We start from the raw sequence: 25,126 nt of genomic DNA, 5'->3' as shown, positions 1-25,126 counted from the left end.
TTAAGATCAGGCGCAGGAGCTTTATGATGTGGGGAGACGCAGGTGTCCTGCAGGGGGAAGGACGGGAGGGGGGAGGGGGGAGCCAGGCGGCTGGAGGATGGATGAGCCCCGGTGACAGGGACACCAAGCGTAAATATTTATGCTTTGTTTAATTTTAATATGCCTGCTGTCTTATTCTTCAAACACTGGTTTTAGCATTCAATCCCTCACTCACTCACTCGTGCACACACCTCCAAATCTTCAAAGTTCCAATATACTGTAATAACTGGATGGCAGGCAGGTTGTGCACAGACACAGACAAGATCCAGAGAAGAGCAGGACCTGTGTGATACCGTTTGATGGACGTTTTTTATTCTAATAGCTGGAAGAATGTATTTCGGTCAACAGGATTGGACATAGTTTTTAGATCTGTACACAGGCTCTTCTGGAAACACCCGCGTGGTTAAGACAGGATTTCTTCCCTCCCGTGCGCCTTCATGTCAGCCTTCTGATTGGATGGGGAGGAGAAGAGAAGCCATGTGAGTGGCTGAAGAGAGAAGCAGGTAGACACGTGTGCAGTCAGAGTTTGTTCCCCCTTTCCGTTGTCGTGGTAACTGGGCTTCTAGGACTCTCCATTCAGGACTGAGGTCAAATCTCCTGTCTCATTCAGCTCCTGGAAAACACACAGAGACAAAAACAATTTAGAGGCCCAGTCTAAAAAAACGAAAGAAGGCTTCTTTGTGGTGTTCAGTTCTGAGAGCAGCGGGCAGAGCATCTGTAGACCGGAGCTTATCACTGCAGTCACGCTGACTCTCACTTGACACCCCCCTTGTTCTCCTCTACCTGCCTCTGGGCAGACACACAGTCTGCCAGCTAACAGCCACAGCTCAGCCCCACCAACAACACTACTGGAATATGCAAATCAACTTAAGGCAAGAAAGAACGAAGCTAAGAGGATTTACTCCAGGGGAGAGCGTTATCTAAAGGTTGGCAGCAGACTTTAATGTAGTTGGGAGACCTGGGGTATTAAGATTAAGAATGCACGCTCACGTTCAGACTCCCATGGAGGCCGAACTCTGGGTGGTCTTATCACACCCCATATGAATATATTCCATCTGGTTTAACTGCGTCCTGGTTGGAGGTTGCAGATTGTGGTGCTATAGGGACATCTGGTGGGAGGTAGTGGTACTGCAGCACCCACCCACCAGCACTGTTTGCTTCCCTCTCCTTCACCTTTCAGTCAACAGTCAGTCAGCCAGCAGACTAGACCAGGGGCTGAGGTTGTGTGGCATGTGATGTCATATCCTGTCTGACCTTGATGATGTCCAGTCCACCGATCAGCTCTCCTTTCACGTAGACCTGAGGGTATGTGGGCCAGTTGGAGTATGTCTTCAGGCCCTGGCGAACCTGAGATTGGCCATAAGAGCACACACATACATACATATATATATATATATATATAAAACTTACTGTTTAGTGGCCATTTAAAACCAAGAAAGAAGGGCATGCAGATCACCAGGGACTATGCTGCATGACATAGATGACAGGAAGAGTCTCACCTCTTCATCCTGGAGGATATCAAACGTGCTGTATTCCACCCTGCAACCACACACACACCTCATGTGATAAGACTGCTTCTGTGTGTGTGTGTGTGTGTGTGTGTGTGAAGACGTCATCTTACCCTGAGCTGTTCATGAGCTCCAGGATCTGTCTACTGAAGCCACACTTGGCAGCCTGGAGAGACACACATACACACATTAATGGAGGTGAGAATCCTAGCTAGCCATCCTTTGATCCTCCAGAGATAAGGAGACCGAGGTTCTTGTTGGGAACATCTGATGTGGTGCTGCTTCGCTACTAAAAGACAGCCTCTTCAGCAACCACAAAGACCGGCTTGTCAAGGAGGATGGACAGTTCAGTCCATCCTCCAGTTCTTCTACTTAACAACTGTGTCTAAACTGCAGGAAGCGGGCGAACTAAGCCATCCTTCAGTTTGCTCCAACTCAAACAGCCTTGAAAGCAGCCACTTTCAAACTTGACTTTCAAGATACAATGCAGAGGGGAAAGCTGTATGAGAGAGAGGGAGGGGTGGGGAGAGAGGGAGGGGTGGGGAGAGAGGGAGGGGTGGGGAGAGAGGGAGGGGTGGAGAGAGGCAGGGGTGGGGAGAGAGGGAGGATAAGGAGGGGTGGAGAGAGGGAGGGGTGGGGAGAGAGGGAGGAGAAGGAGGGGTGGAGAGAGGGAGGGGTGGGGAGAGAGGGAGAAGAAGGAGGGGTGGAGAGAGTCAGGGGTGGGGAGACAGGCAAGAGAAGGCAGGGTGGAGAGAGGGAAAGCATGGGTGTAGACAGGGAGGGGAGGGGGGTGTGGAGAAGGGGTGGGAGGGAGGATAGAAACAATGGAAGGAGAGGGGTCGACTGATGTCGATAGCAAGGGAGACCATGATGGCAGAAGAGAGGGATGAAGGAGGGTGAGTGTATGTGAAAGAGAACGGGGGGGGGAGGAAAGAGAGAACTGTTCTCCAAGGAGTTGCATTAGAGTTGTCAGAAGAGCTACTTTTATCTGTAACACTGAAAATCAATAGTACTATGAAGTGGTAGGTGAGGGTCCTGGGGCTCTATTAGCGTGTAGTGTGTGTCTGTGCATGTGCACATGTGTGTGTGAGTGAATCATAACTCCTTACAAACCTTCATAAGAACACACACACCTCCTTATAACCCTCCATAACTAAATATACATACCTATTTACATCCCTACATAACTAGACATATATATTTCCTTATAACACTTCGTAACTAGACATACCTCCTTATTGCCCTTCATAAACAGCATGACTGGACTCCTGTTGATGATTGACTTCAACCTAGATAAGGTAATGAGAGTCAGTTATCTAGCTCATCGTGGGGTCTTGCATATGCGCATGCATGCATGTGTGTGTGTTATACCTGTGCTCCAGGGAGACCGTTTTGGGGCAGGTGTTTTCTAGTTCTCCAGATTCAGCCAGTTCCTACAGCACAGATAAACAAAACCATGAGGACTCTGTACTGTGCTCTACCCTACATGTCTCTCTATGACACACACACACACACAGCATTCCCATAAGGATGCCTGGAAAGGGATGAGGAGATGGACGGAGTAGAGACAGGTGTAGAAGAGACCTCGGCCTGGAGAGATATTACTATTACATGGACACAGTGAAGGGGTGGAGGAGAGCTTCTTCTTCTTGCCCATACACACACACACACACACACACACACACACACACACACACACACACAACGTTTCTGGCTACCTTGATGATGTCAAGCCCCCCCATCAGCTCTCCGTTGACGTAGACCTGGGGATAGGTGGGCCAGTTGGAAAAGGTCTTCAGACCATGGCGCACATCCTCATCAGACAGGATGTCAAAGCTGCTGTACTGGATATTGTTCTCCTTCATGATCTGCACTATCTGTCTGCTGAAACCTGAAGACAGCAAGAGAGAGAGAGAGCGAAACAGAGAAACGAGACGTAAAGAGACTTGTTCCTGTGTTGTCTGAGAGTGATGCTTACGGCTGAAAAACAAAGTAAATCATGTTGATGTTCCACAAACACGCAGATCACATTCTCTTATGCAGGTCACACACCCCCCCTCTCTCTCTCTCTCTCTCTCCCTTCCTCCCTACCTCCCCCTTCCTCCATACCTCCCCCTTCCTCTGTCCCTAGTGTGTTTACCACAGCGAGGCTCCTGGGGCGACCCCTTCATGAAGAGCATGCACGGCGCGGCGTTGATCAGCTTCTTCAGACGTGTGTTCAAGTCCTCCTGGGGGGGCTCCCCCTGGGCCTCCGGGCCTCCCCCAGCCCCGGCCCCCACCGACAGACGCTGCACCTTCTTGGTCAGCTCAGGGGCGTGAGCTCCATCCAGCCTGTCCACCTTCTGACCACTCTGGCGGAACCCAGGGACAAACGCCATCAGTGTGTGTATGGGGGTGGGAGTTTCAGATAGAATGTATGTATACGTGTGTGTGTGTGTCTGTGTGTGTGTGTGTGTGTGAGAGAGAGAGAGAGAGAGAGAGAGAGAGAGAGAGTGAGAGAGAGTTTGAGACAGACCATGTGTGTGTGAGAGCGTTAGAGAGAGAATTTGTGTATGTGTGTGTGTATGTGTGTGTATGTGTGTGTGTGTGTGTGTGTGTGTGTGTGTGTGTGTGTGTGTGTGTGTGCGGGAGAGGGCGATGTTCTCCAGAAATACCTTAAAGAAAAGGATGGTGGGAACGGAGGTGATCTCATACTTCTCTGACACCTCCGGGACGGACTCAGCCTCCAGCTAGGAAAGGGGGAGACAGAGAGAGGAAGAGAGAGATAAACATGGACAAAATAAACTCAGGCAATGTTTTTACTACTGCTCTAATGTCTCCAGGTGCCTGCAGTAGTGAAGAGTTGAGATTAACTGAGACTGTCTTGGTTACCTTGACAAAGGTGGTGTGAGTGTGCTCCTTGGCCAGCTCTGCCATCACCTCATTCATCTGGGCACACTGGGGAGCCCATGATGCCTGGAAGTGCACCACCGACAGGCATCTGGATGGATAGATGCACACAAACACAGACACGCACACATACATTAGGTTAGGACTTCTAATGGTCTTTTCTTTCTGCTATCACATATAACCTGCTGCAGCTTTCTGCATAGAACCCTAAATCAGTCAGATTTCAATCTTATCAGAGGGTTCTCCTATTGTCCCCAATTGGTTAAAAATAGAACCCTGCAGGGTGGTATAGGCACAGTGAATGGTCCGGCACAACCCTGGCTAGTTACAGCTAGCTACATCAGCAGATTGCAAAGCAAGTATTCCACCAGCATGAAGGCGATACCGAATGTACCCTCCACTGGAATCTCACGTGAACTTGTGATGGTGAGGTGACACACTGGCAATCGAATTCTGATGGCCAAGACAGCTAGCTAGCTGACTGTCACTTTTGATAGATGGCAGTAGTGTCAGTTATATGCTACGTCAGTAAATATGCTATGTGAAGAGATGTTGCTAGAGAGCAAAAAATGGTGTCGTTGGTATGATCCTTGAGCTTTAAAAAGTGCTTAGCTCTACTACTATTTATTGGTCACATTAATGTTAGATAGCCTTAAGTCAAAACAATGCTAGCCAGCTAACGCGCTAGCATTTCTACTGTAGCTAACTAAATTAGGTAGACTGAGGTATGACTGATACATAAGCTGCTCACAAGTATTGTGATATATCTAGTTTTATTATTCAAACAATATTTACGTTAATGACAGTAAACGACATACTTGCCAGCCTTCGATAGCAAATCTTCAAATTTCTGCGAGGATGTTGCCTCCACAAGGTTCGCCATGTTTGCAGATAGTGTAGTCGATCATCTACACATTACGTCTTCTGGATGTTAGCCACCAAGCTACATACCACCAGGCAAAACTAATCGACGTCGATTTTAACAGACAGTGGGCTGGTCATGGGGGGGATATGGCATATCTGGCAACCAGCTAGAGCAGAGGCAAACGAAAATAACACGGCTGCAAATGCCCTTGCTTTGGAAGCACGGCTGGAGTATACGCTACTGTAGTGTAGAAGCTAGATACGCAATAAAAACAATAATAACAATCAGTCTCATCGCGTGGCTAGTTTTTGTTTCCTATTCACTGCTGCTGCCAAGTTTTTTGGCTGGACAGGGTCCTAGCCTAGCTAGCTTGCTAAATACAGTAGCTTACTAACGTTAACATACTTTTCTAATTAGCAAAGTAACCTTCCTTGACGTACATACCTCCTAAATAATTTGACGAAAACTAGCTACATACAACTAATTGTAGTTTAGCTACAAACATGGAATATATGAGAGCAATTCAGAAGAAGAGACGCCACGAAGGAGACCTTGAGAAATGGAACGCCTGCCAAGCGGTAAAGTCAAATAAATGTCAAATTAGAGCCAGCCATTTGTTTATAAGTAGTCGTGGAATGGCTCGGTAAGATGTATACTGACTGTTCCTAATAGGTAATTTGTTTTCTCATTACTATCCAGCAAGGGAGAGATAGCTAAAGATCAAAGTACCATGCTCGTGTCAACAATCTGCTCTGTTGTCATTTCAGAAGCGTGCGTGTGATGGAGTGGGAGATTATGCTCAGGTTGAATATGGCGCGGTAGCGGACTGCCCTATGGACACATGGGAGAGTGCAGTACACCAACAGGGAGCTCCAAACGGCAATGGTGTTCTTCCTCTTTCTGATCCAACGGTAGGTCCCCACCTTTACACCTGGGATATCCTCATGCCCTCTTTCTTAGTACTTAATGTTAGGTGTAAGACATGGCTGTTGCATCAACCTAATGGTCTGAGATCCTACAATGTGGAGTTGAAACCAAACGGGAGTCAAGAAAGGATTTTGGGCCCTCATCTCTATCTCATGGATCACGCTCTAGTATAGATAAGCATGGGTCAAATGGAGACAGAGGCACTCACAAGGGCAATTGGCACTATCTTATCTCTAAGCAGGTTATGGCTGTTTTTCTGGGTGGGAGTGAAGTCAAGTTAATGCAACAACAGTTTGTCAGTGTGTGTTGGACATTTAAGGCCTAGCTAGATGTTATACATGACTAAATTCTATATGAACAGAATTCCGATTGTAAATTAACCCATGCAGTATATAATTTAGCCCATGCAGTAATGTATTTACATGAAGCCCTGAATGAGAAGCTTGGCTAATGGGGATCCAGAAAAGAAGTGTAAGAAAACATCCACACAGGCTGTTTGTCCAGTGTAGAGCCACATGTGGGCGTTCGTGCTTCTGATTCTCTGTATTTGTTGTGGTGTCCAGGCCAGCCGTCCACCCCAGTGCTGTCCACGCTGCTTGGCTGGCGAACCGGTGAGTTTGTCCTCTATTCTGCTTCGTCCCTCTGGCCTGAAGTATAGCCACAAATGGGTGGAGGGACGGAGGGAGTTATGGGGACATACTGTAGATGGGTACATATATGAATAGAAATGCCCTGTCGTTTTTCTATATAATCTGGATCAGTCTTTTTGGGGGGATTGTCTTCTGTTTAAGGGTCACATCAACCACATCATGGGCTACTGACCAGCTAGATGGGGATCTTGATACCTGGAGGAAGAGGAGGAGGATGAAGAAGGGAAGGTAGAGATCCCAAGAAAACAAGATGGTGTAGATGGATATGTGGGGGGGATTAATATAATTACTGCCTTGTACACAGTGTTGCAACTTGCTCTGCACTGTTAGAAATAATCAAATTCACTTTTCTCAATGCTCAGATTTAGCAAGTTGTTGTCAAGTCTGGAAATAATTGAGTAACATATAAGTTACTCAAATGCTTAGTAGTCCAGGAACATCAGGCATAGTCCAGCAAATTTGCCTATGTGTACCAGGCATAAGGAGCACTAGTCGGGATGTTAAATGAGGTCCATCAGGAGAGAGGGGAGGAAGCCATGTTTGTAGTTTACCACAGGGTGCCTTGTAAAGCCAGTACTGTGTCACTGTAAATTCCCCACAAGTGTATTACTGTACCCTTTTGATTAGATATGTTTATACACACAGGGACACATAACAAGGGCTACTAACAGTAGGCTATGTGTGCAATCTCATAAAACTTTATATTTGTTCATGTAGATGTCTCTACTGTGTACTCTACAGTAAGATCTGCAGCCTTCCCAGAGAAGGGTCCTGGACTCTGATCTATGTAATAACACTGTTCTGAATATATATCTATGTATAGATATATATCAGGGAAATATAGGCCTGAATGAATAGGCCTACATGTACTGTAGAAACTGTCTGCTCCAGTATCATTATCAACAAAAACAGTAAATCATGTAAAATCCTTTTAATTTCTTTGGAAATTAAATTAGTGAAAATTATTTTCACTAAAATAAGGATCTTTTGAATGGATGATTTGTACACAAGAATTTTGGTGAAAGAAATATTATATTTTTTCTAACTTAATTAATTTCAATGAAAACAATGTATTGTATGTAGTGGCCAAACAGAAAGCTCCATTTGAAAAGTGAATTGTGGTCATTCCTTTAAGTTTCCTTTGTTTTTAAGACATGAAAGGGCTATCAAAGGTGTGTGCGGTAGATAGACTACGCCACGTACGACAAGTGAGAGTTGGGATTTCATGCTGAACTGGGTGTCCTTCTTTTCTTGTGTACTTTAACTGAATTGTTCCCTCAGTCATGTTAAATTCATGTTAAATTTGATCCGTCAGTATTTGTGAGTATATGTGGAATTTGAGTTCACCTTGATTTGCCTGGGACATCCTCCCTGCCAGTAGATTTGGTGTTTGTTCTGTTTGCCATGTAAGCCAATGTTCCTGAGCAGCAGTGCATCTGTGCCATGAATGTAGAGTAAGGTCCCATTATTCTGTTGTATTCTGTTGCCATTAACTACCAACAGATGACGCTGTCTCAAAAATATATTGTGACTCCATGACAGAGTTTATTTTTAGTATTATAGAAGAACGGCCTTTGAATAAATAATCTAAAAATGGATCTTCGCTCATCTTTGTTAACCCTGTATTCGTGTACTTAGTAGAGGAGGTGCATGTGTCAGTTCAGTCCTAGTCAGGAGTAACATGATTATAGAAACATGTCTGACATACCCTGCGTAGACACCAGAGGGCAGCAGATACCACAGAATTGAATACCGAAAAGTGAAGCAAAACCACCACATACACTCCACACAGATACATTGATAGATCAATGCTATTGGTCAGCTATTATAGCTACAACATAAATATATTATCTATAACTGCTGTTGTGCAGGGTTAACTTGACAATACTGGAAATACCAGTATTTCTGTTTTCTTCCTTGACCTATGCTGTTCACAAGAGTCAAATTAAGATTTCCAAGTCTTTATTCTCCCACTCAATAGGTGCAGGGGGCTGAAGTTGGAAGATTGCTGCCATACAAGGACAGGGCAGCCATAGCAAGACATGGAGCAACAGAGATGAGTATGCTGTCAGTCTAATCCTGACTTCAGGGACTCTGGGGGAAAAGAACCCCTGCTTTTCAATAATGTCAGACTATAAAGCTTAGGACCTGCTGCAATATGCTACAAGTGTAAAGAGCTTAGGTGCTAATAAAGGCAAGAGCATACACCCCCAGCCTCATATACCAAGATGAGCCCTACTCCCCCCCAGAAGAGCCCTCCATAAGGCAAGTAATGAGGGGAGGGAGTGGGGTGTGGAAGGGGGGTGGGGGGGGGGGGTAGCCACATTGACCGTTTTTATGAGTGGGATACAGCTATGAATTATTTTGATTTCCTTTGGGGGGTTATGGACAAGTGCACATCTGTTTATTTTGATGTTACCTTTTTGCCCCTTTTATATTTCTCAGTCCTCTTGCTCTGTCAATGGCAGAGCTCGCTGCAGTCCAGTCTGACATTTTCATAAGTGGCCATGTTTCCGTGGTCCTCCTGAGGGAGCCAGGCGGCTTGAATGGTTTTTCTGTGGAGGAGTGGCAGGTCAGGGAGCACTAGCAGCGAAAAAACTCCACTTGACTGTTTCTACAGCTATCAGCTGACTGAAGAAACACTGCAGCTCTCTTAACTTTTTTTCTGCTTCTCTACCTTTCGACCTCTCTCTCTCTCATTCTCTCTCTTCTCTCCCTTTCTGTCTCTTTCTCTCTCGTACCCCCCACCCTCTCTCTTTCCACCTCGGTTTCTCTTGGTCTATCGTTCTCATACCTCCCGTCTCTCTCTTTCTCCTCCATGAATGTATTCACGACCCTCCTGCATTTTCACCCACTTTGTTTACAGCTCTTTGATCCGCTATATTGCAGTTAATGTTACAGCCGTGCAATGCAAGCCGAACCGCTGCCCATTGTGTCCTTTGGCAACTCTATACCCGTGGAGACCGCACCGGTCCACCCGCTAACGAAGTCCCGCCTCACCGGCAGAGCTCCACAGATGGCGAACAAAAGCTCCAGCACAAAGACTCAGTCTGAGGCTGTGTTTAAATGTAGCATGTGGAACTCACTGGAAGTGTTGCCCATCTCCCGATGTTCAGAGTTGAGAAAGAGAATGTCACGGTAGGCCTACAGTACATGCCACATGCCATCACAGTGGTTACATGGTATGAGAGAGAACCATAAAGGTTTCAGGTGAAACTCTTTTCAGCTCTGAAATGCACTGTTTGAATTGTATGAACTGATGAATTGTACTGCTTCTGGAACATTATCGACCGGAAATGGTTCTGTATGTTTTTTTCAAATAGTTTAAAAAAATAGTTTGCTTCAATATAGGCTTACTGTGTTCAGATTAGATACATACACTGTCCATGGAAATTGTCAGAAAGAGGCTGACACACACACACCTGGAAATGTACTAGGTCAAGCCAACACAGACAGTTCACCTTAATTATAACTGTTTGTTTTCACATCTGTCAACAAGTAATGGCGTAGGACTGCAAAAGTCCTCATATCACACACATTAACACACTATCTCTCCTCGCTGTCTCTTTTTCACACGCACACATACTCCGACACACACAACTGCTTCACATTCACACAAGTACCAATTTATCCAAATTGTATTTTTACCACACAAACCCTTTTCAGACACACGGTCTCGCACACTAGCAGACACATGCTCGGTCTCTCATTTACACACTCCTGTGCACTGAAAAAAGGAAATGAGAGAGCTTGTAAATGAGGAGTGAGGCTGTTGATCTCACATGTCGGATTGCACAGTTTAATTCCGACGTGTCTGCTCCTCCTCTCCAGCGGGCTCCCCAGCTGCCCAGCGACGATGCTCATGCCTGGCAGTGTCTATAGACGCATCAGCGTACGTTCCCCTTCTCTCTGGTCTTCTCTCTCTCTCTTTCGCTCTCTCGCTCTCTCATTCTCAGGCTTCACACATTGGGATTGGCTCCTGTGGCCCCTGCTCTCTGTGATTTGGACTGAGAGGGGCCTCTAACTATCTCTCTGTGGAGGATGTGTGGCTCCTTGGAGGGGTCATTTGCACACCTGGAGATAGAAAGTGATTTTTTCTTCTCCCTCTGTCATACAGGGCAACTTACAATGAAATAACAGACGCATTTGTGTGACATATTTATATTTTACACTTTATTTTACACTTGAAAAACAAAGTTGGAACATCTATTATTATGAAGCATTTATAATATCAGTTCTAAACATCTCCATCTTCAAGACTTGGCTCAGTTGCCATGCCGATCAAACCACATAGGCTATGTAATGGAGCGTCGGCTAAAGTGGTTTCATCGTTGTGCTGTTCTACTTTGTGGACAGCAGGTGGGGCACTGTCACCATGGATGGTGTTATTCTGGGGGACGAACGGGACCGTGAAACCGGGGACAGGACACACGGTCAGAAGAATAGCCGGGGGCTCTTGCTCTGCCGTTGCTCTTGATTCCAACCTTTTCTACCAGAAATTGGTGCCAATTCCTTGAACTTAAAACGGAAACAATTAATCAAGTCATCACAGGACTGTTTTACTTGGATATAAAAGTAGGGTACAGGCCTATAAATGTTGGCCCACCTCTCATTCTCATAATCTCATCTATCTCATGAACCTGATATAAAACCTATTAGACTCGCGCCACCTCAGACTATCAAGCGAGCAGGTGCACCTCCTGGAATCTTTAATTATGGAAGTAAACTTCTTATTCAATGACACATTGACACTACAGTCTTCCTTATTTGGTCTAGAAGGATGAGCAGTTGACCCGAACTACTCTCCATTCCGTCTCTATTTCCAGTTGGTGTTTTACATGTTAATTGTCTAGAATAGCTCTCCCTTTCTTTATTAATTTTTTGCTAGGCCTACTTCTCTCTATCAGTATCGCCCGGGGCAGTGCCGCGGGCTCACCGCACAGCCTCTCACTCTCTTCATTTTAGTAACAGAATGAAAATGCAAATTATCTGGCAACCTGGGCCCTTGACATAACTCACTATCTCACATGTTCGGAAGTGTTAATATAAAAGGCTTTTAATAGATTATTTCTTAACAATTATAAGACATTTATTTAATATCAATATAGTTACGACGTGTCATTATAAACGACGCTATACGACTATAGCATAGTCTATGAGTCGAATTTATTCTATCCTCAAACTCAGCTTTTAAGACAGAAAAACATGAAACACCACCGTCGCAATATTATTGACACAAGGTGTTAAATTAAACTAAGGTTAGGGTTAAGGGATCTTTTTTTATGCTTGACTTTTAAACAAGGGTTATTGCTGGTTATTTAAACCGGCATCTAGCGGTCAATAGGCTTGGTTAGGTTACACGTTGCATTTAACCTATGCAGTTCAGTCAATAATATCCTCAGTTAATAATATCTGAAACACAAATTTGAGCTTCTTTTTCCAGACATCTTTGAGTAGGCTTCTTTTAATTGAGGACCGATTCGTAGCTATAGGACATCTGGACGGTATGAAATCTGACATCAATATCCCAGCGGTTGTTCAAAATTCACAGTTAATTAGTGCGATGCATGTTTAATTAAAGCCAATTACAATCTCTTAAATTACCTAATCGAACCTTGTTCCTATAATGATGCCAGCTCCAGCATACTCTTTCCCCGTAAACCTTTGAAACGGATACTTTTTCGTGAATCAAATCACAGCTGGGTGTTTAAGTTATCTAAGATAATTGTAGCCCTCGTCACATGCACTTTCTCTACAGTTGATCGCTTTAACTTAGGCCCTTTCACGCGTTTCAAGCAATGGCCTTTTTTATGTGTACAGATTATGTAGCCTACTGTTTGATACAAACAGGTCAAACAAATGTAGCCTACTAAAACTATAGGTTCAGGTTGAATCTGAATAAGAAACCCTCATCTAAAAAAAAGAACAAAAACAAAAACGCTTATTAGGCTATGCTGTTTTTGTTTGTATTGTTGATGGGTAGCCTAATCCCGTTTTCATATTTGTCAATTTTTTTAACTCTCTGTTGCTCATGACATAAATTGGGTGTTAGCTAAGGGATTTGCCCCCAAATACTAATAATTAGGCCTATAGTTTACCCCAAAACTGGACCTTATAACCTCAAGTTCAGGGTCATATATTCAACTCCACAAAGGCAAGAGACTCATGCGTGGTCTGAAGTTAGTCTCACCCAGAAAGAGACTTATATCTTATGTTGCCAAAAGGAGGCGCTCTTAATCAAATTTCACGGCCATATCAGACAGCTCAGAAGACGAAGCTTCAATCAGATGCAGGACTTCAACGAAATCCATCCAAGCACTTTATTGTTACGGGCTAACCGGGTGAATGTTGTCAATTTGGTTCCGGCTTCATGTGTTAGCTTTTTTTTATTATTACATAGGCCTATGGCCTAACATGAACCGTTCTGTTGTAGCTATTTAAAATAGATGATGGTAAAAAACCTAATCCGCGCAGCAGGCCCAAATCTGTAAATTGATGGTCTTCTAATTATGGGATAAATAAACAACGAACACGACTGATGGAATTTGATATTTATAAGTGAATGCGTATGGTTTGGAGTAAAATGAGCATGAACATGTCAGCAGCCTAATACGAGTAAAACAAAATCTAAGCCTTTTTCATCTAAAATCATATTTTCCTTCGCGCATCTCATTTTGAAAGTGGATTGTAAATTATTCTCATGCGACGTGTGACAGTGAGCGGATGTTTCAACTTAATGTGCAATCTAACAATTAACGGTGTCATTTATTATCTGACGAGCAGGGCGTGGAAGAGGCCAATACCCGGGACTGATTCAGTCTTTGATGCGCTCCGCTTTGACGCAGGCAAAATATAAGCATAGGCCTAAGGCCTAAACCAAATAAGCCTAGACTGCACGAAGTCGAAGTTAGTGAGACTAAGATGCTGTGTGTGAATCTCGTTTGTGAATATTTTTATTGAACTGGCTATGTCTAACCGACCCATCTACATTTAGGAACGAATTGATAAACTAATTCGTGAAATCATAATTCAGCAAAGCTTAGTTGAGAACAGCCTTTAAATCCCGGAGAATTCAAAGCCTTTTATTTCAAGTTGATATGAGCTGAACTTGAGAGCGCGTGCGACCCTATTGTCATGCAGCCCGAGCTCTTGAAGCAGATCACATTCTTCAGACGCACGTGCTATTGACAGAAATGTCATGAGATAAAACACTATTATAATGTCTCAATTGTAACATTCCTGTATTCAAATTCATATCCCGATACGTGGCTGTCAGTCATTTCTTTCAGGATTATGTATCAAACTATTTCAGAGTCTCCGACACTTCATATCAAAACTAGGCCTAGCTTTTTAAATCACATTGCCTGCTAAATGCTATGCTGAAAACAATAAGCCTATAAATACATATGGCTATTATACCGGCGAATTGGAAATCACTTTGCCCACGTCCTTCCCTCTCTCTCCTCCTCACTCTCACTGTCCCCTCCACAGTGTCAGTCGGTCCGGTCTGCCATAACAACGTACGCAGCTGATAAACCGATCGGAGATGAAAATGGGAGTGTGTGTATGTGTGTGTGCACATAGCCGGTATGATGTGGGGAGGACAGCTGGGCTGCGGCCATCTGACTGACTTTGCCTTGACATCTGGGGAACCCACTGGTGTGTGGCACGCGAATCGGTTGATGTCGCTATTTAAATGCAAATTTGTGGGGGATCATTGAAGCCTCACCCCGTAAATTCACACAAAAGGAACACTTCACACACAATAAGGAGGAGGGCTGTTCTTCGGGAGGTCTTGGCAACACCAAGCAAATCTTATTCAAACCCACAGACCTTCTGCATGGCTAACTCGGCTATTGTCCCGCTTGTACAGTCAGCACACTTCTGCAAATATGGTCTAACATTACAACTAAATAGGCCTACACACAAATTTCCTTAAGGCTTGCACAAGTATAGGGTATAGAAAATAGACAAGCCTACGTCATGCATGCATTTATGATATAAGTATAAACGTAAATTAACGGAGTCAGGTGGCTGAGTGGTGAGGGAGTCGGGCTAGTAATATGAAGGTTGCCAGTTCGATTCCCAGCCGTGAAAAATGACGTTGTGTCCTTGGGCAAGGAACTTCACCCTACTTGCTTCGGGGGAATGTCCCTGTACTTACTGTAAGTCGCTCTGGATAAGAGCGTCTGCTAAATGACTAAATGTAAATTCTTCTTGTTGATATTTTTTGGAAAAAAAAATCTGTTTATATTTTTTTATTATTGTCACACTGTTATTTTTTAACTTATTAAAGCAACAGTTTGGGTAATATTTAATAGACTTAACATTGGTTTACAGCCAACAGTGCAGCAGAAACATATCACCGACGTGACTGGTCGAGGTCTGTGTAGGATACGGCTCTGTGTGTGCAGCATAAAATAACGACAGTACACCATCATATATTAAGTTAAACATGTTAAAATTAAAATGGGCTTTTACAATAGCGAATAATATGCAGGTTCATGTGCATTGATATAGCATTGGTTCCGTAGAGGGCAGAGGCTGTGGCACTCAAAGTAAAAGTTGTTGGCGAATTAGAGCACATTTTCCACGCCTTGGCTTGCGCAGCAGATGAGGGGAGGAAAATTAGGTGAAATAGATTCAGGCTCGCGCGGCGCCTGTTGTGACGAGCAGCTGATTCCTCCATTTCTGACCATCTGGCTGCTGAGCGCAGATTTGCATTCATTTTCGCCTAATATCCTCGAAAATAGAGGGGCAGCTGCATTTGTTGTCAAATAAGGTTTAAAACTCCTTTTAGGACGGGATCGTTACCTACGTGATGGGGTTGTCCAACTGCCCTACCCCCTTCCACTCAGCGGTGTCAGTTTTAACCGGATTTGCCCTAAAACCCCTAATTTGGTAATCAGATTGCCATCGATATGCTGCGCAGTCTGTATTTAGTAATACAGAAGTGTGCTGTTTATAGCTTTTTAATCGGACAATTTGTCAACATTTGTGACAACTGTTAAAATAGAAATGTATCCAATGTTATCCAAGAACTAAGTGTTGAAGTTTTGATGTAAGGGTATTTTTAGTTGTTTAAATTCCACATGCAGATTAATGACATTGATAAACAACACATCAATTTATCGAGCAAATATCGATTTGCGAATTTGCTCTTACACCAATTATATTAATTATCTAAAAAATAACGTGTTGACATTATGCATGATAGTACATTGTCTAAAATAATTACATTATTGTAAATGGTCACAAAAACAATGTTATTACTTACGTTTTCAATTAGACGAGCGTGCAGAGAAAGTAATGGATTTAGAGACGGTGCAGAGCAACATCTTTGATAATTCACTTATCTTGGGCTGTAGTCATTAACCCCCCACACCAGGAAACAGATTGCAGTGTAAAACACATCTCTCTTCCTCTCCTCGTCCCCCTATCCCTCCCCTCGGTGCGCTGGGTTGCAGAGCGGTCCCTTGGTAACACACACACACCTACACACTTGGACTTCGATTTTTGCCGATTAATTAAAATATTAATATATAAAGACTGACAACAAGTAAGCGTTATGCTTGAAGATGAGAACAAAGATATTGTGATATTACTGCCCTTCAAAAGACAACTGTGTTCCTCCCATGATGAGAGGCTGCAGTGCGCCCCGGGAGTCCCCCTCACTTGTCTTGCTTAGATCTAATACTTCCACAGTAAATCAAATTAAATCGCATGTATTGAACGCTAATGTTGCAGACAGCTTGTGGTCTGCCTTGCACTATGGCAATGCCGGTATGATGATTTTGATGCATGACAGAGAACTGAGGCAATGCAGAGAATCAATATGAATCTTTGCCTTGGAAAAAAAAAATACAGGCACCGTTAGCAGCTTTAAGACTTCCATATATCAAAATAGACATGCCTGTCAATTACACTCACGGTTGTTTTAGCGTGTATGGAAAGTGATGTATACTTCAACAGTTCTGAGAAGACTGAAAGAGACCCTGATATCTTAATGAGGTCAGGCGGCGTTGATTTGATCCCTCATTAATAAACTTATAAAAGCTAAACAACAGTAGTAGCCCTAACGGTTCCCTCGTCGTTTTAACTACACCCAATGTTCACCTTATTCTCATGCTCCCTGTCACCTTGTCACAGTTTTTATGTTTAGTCTATAGAAGAGACATATTTGTCAATTAAATATCCAAATGAAGACTTACTTGCAAGTAGTGTAATAACCTAACATGCCTGCTCAATTCACTACAAAATTTGCAAAGACCAGTCCTGTGGCTACGTTTTTGTCCACGAGGGCTTGGGTGTTGTAGTGAATAACATCTTGACAGGATGTGCATTTGAGGGGAAAAATCTTCCCACACTGAATGAAAAAGTGGAGCCCCGGCTTGCGCTCTCATGTTGCAGCAGCTCGCGTGCACTCACAGAACGAAGCTGCGCGAGGGACCGGGGATGTCACAGCTCCATGTATGGTCATAGCCGCGCCCACTCCGCGTCACTCTCTGACAGCGAGGATCCCCTGGGTGTAGAGTTTTGGCTCCCGGGATAGGCTCCAGTCCTCGGGGATAGAGGGCTGAGTTTTGTATGCTTCCATCCATTCTGCAAGACGCTAAAGGCCCCTCATCAACCTCTCCTGTGTCCGGGAACACCTCCATGGTAATCATTTTTTCGTTTATTTGTCTTTTGGATCCGGAGCGCCTTGCCAGAAGTGGTCGATTCAGCAGTGTCCTGAAGCTTTTTTTTATGCTGTTGCAGGATGACTCCAGCGTGAGAGCATCGCCAAAATAAAAGTTTCTACAAGCGCATTTTATGAAAACTTGAATAAAACAGAGCAACAACCATATCTTGGTATTTGAACGACTTCTTCAGCGACAGGACCACGTTCCAACCAACCGTGTGTGATACTGTATCCAATTCTGTAAATTGTTCATGTCGTGCCAACGCAGGACGGATCCGCGGAGACTGGACTAGTGAACTTGGGTTTCTTTCCACAATTTGGGAACAAACTATTACGCACAATTGTCGATCGTCTGGAGAACAAACCTTGCCATACGAACAACCTCCCTATTTCACCCTATTTGTCTGGAGTGGGTTTGTACACAAACTGTTTTAAATGTTTGGAATTCAGGATAATATACCTAGAGGGGGGACGACGATGAAGGAGGAACCACTGGGAAGCGGGATGAATCCCGTCCGGTCCTGGATGCACACAGCTGGGGTGGTGGACGCTAACACAGCTGCCCAGAGGTAACGTTGCCAAATCAGCCGATTTTAATGCATTTCTCAGATCGACCCTAAATCCCCACCATGCCATGTATCAATTACAATCTCCCTGTGCACCTCTTCAGCGCAAACCACTCTGTTCATTACATCATATTACTGTTAAAGTGACAAATCCAGGAATCTCTCTTCTCTAAAAGCCGCTTCAGGATCTTCAATATTTTCACCAGCCACATCTATCACTGGTGTATCTCCATATTTAACCAACATGTTCTCCCTTTCTCTTCCCGCAGCGGTGTGGGTTTGGCTCGGGCACACTATGAGAAGCAACCGCCGTCCAACCTCAGAAAATCAAATTTCTTTCACTTCGTTCTCGCGCTATATGACAGGCAAGGACAGCCGGTGGAGATCGAGAGGACAGCTTATGTTGACTTTGTGGAGAAAGATAAAGTAAGCGCTTCTATGGAATATCCTCTCATTAACACTATTTTATCACCATATAAATCAGAATTTATGGCAAAAAATGAAAAAGCAATAGCTCGCGGAAACACTTGCACGCTATTTTCAACAAATTGCTATTTTTCTTTTGTGACACAGCCAAATAATATGTATGTATTAACAATATATTTACATAATATTAACAATGTAAGCTATGTCATACTGATCCCTTTCATTGCTGATTCTTTTCAGGAGCCAAACAGTGAAAAAACTAACAATGGGATACATTACAAACTACAGTTACTGTATAGCAACGGTAAGTGAAACATGATATTACGACTTAAAATGATTATGAACATCCAAAGTAGTCTACAAACAGGGATGCACGGACATCGATTTTCTCGCATCACTTTGTGGTCCAGTCGTTTCCCTGATAGAGTTACCATTCTAAAGTGCTAAATTAGAGTACGTAGGCTATATTGTTCTCCATACACCTAGAAATGGGGAAAAAACATAAACCACGTTTTTATAAAAATTACAATAACCTAGCCTATAAAATTAAATACTATAAGATAGACTATTGTACATAGGCATATAAAAAAACGTTTTAATAGAATTGTCTTTAGGATTAGGCCTAGTTAGATTAATAATAAATTACTTGTCATATATTTGGTAAGAAACTGTGTGTGAGGGATATCTACGAATTACAATAATCCAACAAAGCCTTAATGTCACTTTGCTCTCTCCCTCAGGCGTCAGAACAGAACAGGATCTATTTGTACGGTTAATTGATTCAATGACAAAACAGGTAAGATGTGATTTTTTTTCTCTCTTGTTAGATAAGATTTCCTTTATTGGTGTTGGACGCATACTGTCGTAGCCTCCTAATCCCTGAGAAAGTTGGAAGCAAGCGGATTTGAAAACTTTTGTTTCATAGGCTTCTAAAACAATATTTGCGATAGGCTCATTGATGTGAAATTTGTTTTGACTTCTTTTGTGTTATTGTCAGATTATTTTTTGATATTGTATTGTAGGCTACATTTTATTCGGGCAATGTGAGACTATAACATGATTCACTTAAGATGCAGTTCTGGATGACCACAAATAATTAAGGGTATGAATACCTTGAATAGTGAATGAAGGCGACCTGGGTGGCCTTTAATTCAAGCGACAGACTCCATGGGTCTCCTGTACATATCTGTCCGATGTTTCTGACATATGTCGCTAACTACAATGTAGCCTAATCAAAGTAATCGAGTAGGCTACTTGTCATGTAGCCTATTATTGCCTCTATAAAAACAATTGTGGTAAAAAAGGGTGATGTTGTAAATACCATTATTCTTATATCAGAGCTACATTTCAGGGAACCTTTAACCTTTAATGCTTCGTGCCACATAGACTAATTGTGAGGGAGCCTGTCTTGTGTTGTGCCTAAACTGGCGTAGCAATGCCGAGGAGTAGCTTAGAGTTTGGGAATTTTTTAGTGCTAATATTGGCTGTATTATTAACATTTCAATCGAGAGAGTGTAAATATAGGAAACATCTGTCCTGTGAAGTAAGGAGAGGAGGAAAAAATATATAGAGGGGGAAAATAGACAAGAAGAGAGAGCACCGAGGGTCTCAGACAACATGCCATGTTTCCTCTTTAAGATGCGGTGCGCTTGTGCGATATATAGAGCCTTATTGTCAAGTAGGCTACATTCGCCAAGCCTACATACGTAGACCGACTTCAACTTTGGGATTAGCCTTGTTATTAATGTTCGTTTATTAATTTGTTGGCAGCTCACATAATGCAGAAAATATACACGTTTAAGTCATCCCGTCCTCGAGGTCTGGTCGGGTCTGTATGATCAAAGAGTCAATGACGCTGAACACTCAGTTTATAGATTTCTGTTTCTGCCGCCGCGAGCGCAGAGATAAATCACAGACGTTAACTACTCCAGGCCCTCTCTCCCACAAACCTGGGAATATGTTCTTGTTTTGTGGCTTGTCCCTCTTTCACCCGTTGAAAGAAGGGAAACATAGATCAAAGTGTTCAGAGTTTTTTTTTTTTTTTATCAATGAAGTGACTTTTTCATTATTTTGGAACAATAGGCTATACAATGTGACACGTTATACATGCCTAAACTATAGGCTACTATTTATTTGTGTTTGCCTCATTAAAGAGCCTACCTTTCCTTTTTCTTCTTTATTATAGGCACACAAAAAAAAAAACGTTTTATTGATGATTCATTTAAATACTGCAGTTGAGGTTTTACTCTTATGTTTAGACTGTAATCTTGCTGAGCCTACAGCCTAGCCAGTAGGATTTTCCTGTAGGTATGCCTGTTTTTTCAAACATGCGGGTTCGATGTTGTAGCCTACGTGATAGCATGGATCAGGCAGACCAGGGGTGAGACAGACGAACGAAAGAAAGGGGGAAAGACAGAGCAAAGGAAGCGAGGAAGAGCGCACCTACAGCTCCTCGCCATCTGTTAAAGCCAATGCTCAAAAATTAGTCAACCGTACCCCCGACACCGCTTTTTATCCAAAGAGAAATCATTGTTAGCGGCTCCAAATAAACAACAGATTGCCCATTAGCACGTTCCCCCCAAATATCAGTGGCGGAGCGCGCGGTGGTGTAGACGGCATGGCTATTATTTACATCGCCCATCTGTAGTCGAGAAGCATGTGTGATCTAGATTAGGTGATGAAATTGACTAACAAATGTCAACAATGCATTTCGCTTATATTCATAATTTGAAGTAAATAAAACATACATATATATTTTGATGTAATTTCTCGAAATTATTAAACCTGGAAAATTGTCCAATTATATATATATAGTACTCCATAAAACAAAGTAGCTCTCATTGTACAAATGTATGTTAAGCTATATGTTTTGACAATTTCTAAGGATTTCACAATTAAACAAAACATATTGTTTAGTTAGGCCTAATTAAATTGTGCCTTTTGATAATGTTCATTTACGCGTGAGGGAGTTTTGATAATTTCCCAGTTAGCGTACAGAGAGCATTTCATATGTATATTTGTATTATTTATCTACCATGTCATTCTTTTTTAAATTGCCAGGCTATCATTTATGAAGGCCAAGACAAAAACCCCGAGATGTGTCGAGTCCTCCTCACTCACGAAATCATGTGCAGGTAAGAATCAAATATACTAATTTGATAGAACATTTTATAGTTTATATAATTTGCCTAGTTTATTTGTGTCTATTGTTGTCCTGATTTGACTAGTGTCTAGGATTATAAATCCAGTTCCCACTCCCCTACATTAAAACACGTGTATAGAATACAAGCCTGAAACACCGTTGAAATGCAGAGGGTCTCACCAGAAAAGAGGCTTCCCTATGACATTCTTTTTATTGAATTAAACTAAAGGATAAAAGGAAATTATTTCATGTTCCACTGCCACGGATGACAAAATGAAATGGGGGTCAGTGATGATAGGAACTACACCTTCACCCCCTGCCCCCCCCCCCCCCCACCACCCCACACACACACACACACTCTCTCTTCTCTCCCTCCCAACCAATATGTTGTTGCGATCCGTGACTCCAGGAGGCATAGAGTCTGCGCAATTATAGGCTACGTAGGTTTATGGATTAGCGGGTAAAGTGGTCATCGTTGCTTTGGTGGCGACCCCCGTGTTCAGCCACACGTCCGCAGAATGGTACGAAACTACACGAATGATTATCTTATGGTGATCCTAGATGCGCTCAAATCCGGGGTCGTGTCTTTGAGGTCACAATGCAGCAGCGGGCCTGCCGCCTCCTCTTCTCATTATCATACAATAATGTAACCTACCAATGGAACGTCTCCCTTTAGATGTCGACTTGAATATAAACTATTAAGTGTACGTGTGGTGCCTGCGTGTTTGCTTTGCTTGTAGCTTATAGTAAAATCCTTGTAGGGCCTAACTGTTTGGACTTATGCCATGTGATGAGTTTAAAGTGGTGGACATATAGGCTAGACTCTCTTTCACTATAGGCCTAGTCACTTTTAGACTTAAGGTCTTTTTTTTTGCCACACCATATGGTGGCAATTTAGATCATTTAGATATGTCACCATTACATAGCAACGTTTTTCAAATGCATGAAGCATAACATTTGAGTCCTATTTTCACATTAATTAAAAGTATGTTGATGGTAGCCTAATGTGCTCAGGCCTTGAACAGAGACACGCTGCCTGTTAGGTAGAGATTGATGCAAGCTTTAAAGCCTATAATTAATAAATGCCCCACCGAATGAGTGGTTGAAGGTGGCAATGTGGCATCTTGCCTCCTCTCCAGAAATAACAGCTTGACAATTAGAGGTAAACAAAAGCTGAAGCCGTGAGAAGTTATTCCCCAGCCGCCTGGCATCGCCTCTCCTCAGTTCAGCGCGAAGCCAAACACCACAACATGTTGTTTTCCCGCCTTCAGCTGCGGAGCCGCGCGTGATGTTTACGCGCCGCGATTGACTGGTTAGAGCAGCAATCAGCCAAGACAAGCTTAACCGCCGCCATCGTCCTCCTCACTTCGAGTTCTGCTAAAATAAAGACTGATTAAAATGGACTACATTAGACCTATGTAAAATACTGTAAAAACAAACTCCTCAGTACCACCCATTCAGGTGGTACTAAATGGGTGGTACTCCATTCTCCACCCATTCAGGAGAACGTATTTTCAACACAATTACAAGACTCACTCTATGATGAGAATTAGTCAAATGACGGGATATAGTTGTGTCAAGAGACCAGGCTTTAGCTAGCCTGGAATTGTTAGTGATTCATGGCCTACCAAAGCATGAACAGAGTATCCAACCAAAAATATGTCAGTGGTGGAGATTCTGGAAAGTGGCTTTTAATTGAAGACCAGCCTTGACCTTTGACTATTAGAGAACTGGCACCTCATTCTGGTTGACATGGTGTGGTGAAGCTCCAGATGCTACTGAGTTCCATCCTGATGATGTGACTGTCTGCTGTCTGTTCCTCTCCAGTCGCTGCTGTGACAAGAAGAGTTGCGGGAACAGGAACGAGACACCCTCCGACCCAGTCATCATCGACAGGTAAGGACCACTTGCCTACACACCATGTGTCTGTGTTTGAGCCACAAGCTGTGCGTCCACATTATGAGTAGAATGAGCTGTGGACCTGCATAGCCTACATGAACTATTCCCTTGTGTGTGTTTTGTGTGTGTCACATTGTTGTGTGAGAGTGTGTTGGTCTCTCTGTGTGGTGCTGTGTGTCAGTCTGTCTGTCTGTCTGTCTGTGTGTGTCTCTCCTGGTAGAGAAGTGCAGGTGGGTTGACTTGGAAACCCGGTGGTCTCTCAGGGGACTGGGGTAATTGCCAGTGGGTTGTCAGGGGAAGCAGCCTCCTCTCCTTTCCTTTCCTTTCCTTTCCTTTCCTTTCCTTTCCTTTCCTTTCCTTTCCTCCCCTCCCCTCCCCTCCCCTCCCCTCCCCTCCCCTCCCCTCCCCTCCCCTCCCCTCCCCTCCGCTCCCCTCCCCTCCCCTCCCCTCCCCTCCCCTCCCCTCCCCTCCCCTCCACTAACTGTCTCATCTGGCCTTGATTATTTAAATATGGTTAAGATAGGTTACAGTATAACAGCAATAAATTACTTGGAAAGTTCTGCTCCAGAGTTCAGGAAGATCCGACATGTTCAAATGTTTTTATTGACTTGTGGTGCAAAATAACTCTCACTGGTTGGCTGGCTGGCTGGTTGGTTGATGATGTCAGTGGAGAGGTGATGAGTGTGCAGAGTGTGCAGACTCCTCCTATGGAGAGCTATGCTAATGTTTGACTAGTGTCCAGAGTTGTTTGCTTAGCTGAGAGTGTTGGGTATCTGACACAGGGAACATCTCTCTTATTAGCAATCAAATAAGGCAGGACAGTTGCTACTGTCACTCAACCACCTCCTAGGCTACCGGTGGAAAATTTGACTCACACGCTCTGGAACGACTAACTCCCACTGTATGTGTCCCACTGTGTGTGTCACTACTCACACTGTAGTGACACACACACACACACATATGCACACTGTGGGGCGAGTGAATTATGAATGTGTTCACACATACTGGAGCTGCATGTATTTCACGCTCTTACACATTATTGTAATGCAACTATATTTCTTTTGGTCTCTTGTTACAGGCCACATATTAGACTTGTTAATGGAATTGCAGTTTCACAAATGCGGATGTAAAATTATAATATTCAAGTCTTCTGCAGGTACATAAATCTATGCATGGGTTTACATTCTTCCAGATTGCCTCGTATTGTATCTGGAAAAATGAACTTGTTTATGTGGCACAATGACAACCTGAGCTTAGTATGTGTGTGTGTTTTAACAAGCATGATTTACTGTTTCTGTACTTAGCAGTGTTTCAATGTGCTACTTTAATATGGTGTTGCTATCTTTGCTGAGCTACCATAAACCTCTTCTGGAGGACAGAATTGGGGTGGCATGATGTTTGTCTGTGGCAACAGAGACGTGTGTGTGTGTGTGCTTAGGTGAAGGCAAGCAGTGTGTATTTCTTCATGATAAGAGACAGGTGTGTGTGTGTGTGTGTGTCAGCTGGTGTGTCTGGTGAGGCTCGGTACAGAGAA

General features: G+C 43.4%; 3 protein-coding genes across 3 annotated transcripts; 2 read left to right on the top strand and 1 right to left on the bottom strand.

Moving 5' to 3' along the window:
* Positions 1-329: 329 nt before the first annotated feature.
* Positions 330-5,408, bottom strand: glrx3 (glutaredoxin 3). The gene is made up of 11 exons (XM_062474724.1): positions 5,255-5,408; positions 4,419-4,527; positions 4,202-4,276; positions 3,688-3,898; positions 3,266-3,438; positions 2,919-2,980; positions 2,779-2,836; positions 1,661-1,713; positions 1,539-1,578; positions 1,294-1,386; positions 330-652 (listed from the first exon to the last, which is right to left on the bottom strand). The coding sequence occupies exons 1-11, from the start codon at positions 5,317-5,319 to the stop codon at positions 602-604; spliced, it is 990 nt and encodes a 329-aa protein (XP_062330708.1). The 5' UTR covers positions 5,320-5,408; the 3' UTR covers positions 330-601.
* A 1-nt stretch (position 5,409) lies between these two features.
* Positions 5,410-8,476, top strand: si:ch211-221j21.3 (uncharacterized). The gene is made up of 4 exons (XM_062474725.1): positions 5,410-5,879; positions 6,069-6,212; positions 6,792-6,839; positions 7,020-8,476. Exons 1-4 carry the CDS (start codon positions 5,805-5,807, stop codon positions 7,047-7,049), a joined length of 297 nt encoding a protein of 98 aa, XP_062330709.1. The 5' UTR covers positions 5,410-5,804; the 3' UTR covers positions 7,050-8,476.
* Positions 8,477-17,472: 8,996 nt separating this feature from the next.
* ebf3a (EBF transcription factor 3a) lies at positions 17,473-23,593 on the top strand. The gene is made up of 6 exons (XM_062475375.1): positions 17,473-18,128; positions 18,395-18,551; positions 18,792-18,855; positions 19,292-19,347; positions 21,612-21,685; positions 23,521-23,593. The coding sequence occupies exons 1-6, from the start codon at positions 17,995-17,997 to the stop codon at positions 23,591-23,593; spliced, it is 558 nt and encodes a 185-aa protein (XP_062331359.1). The 5' UTR covers positions 17,473-17,994.
* The last annotated feature ends 1,533 nt before the right edge of the window (positions 23,594-25,126 follow it).

The sequence above is a fragment of the Osmerus eperlanus genome, chromosome 12 (genome assembly GCF_963692335.1).
Source record: "Osmerus eperlanus chromosome 12, fOsmEpe2.1, whole genome shotgun sequence".
Taxonomy (NCBI): domain Eukaryota; kingdom Metazoa; phylum Chordata; class Actinopteri; order Osmeriformes; family Osmeridae; genus Osmerus; species Osmerus eperlanus.
This window is presented reverse-complemented; position numbering and strand designations above follow the sequence as displayed.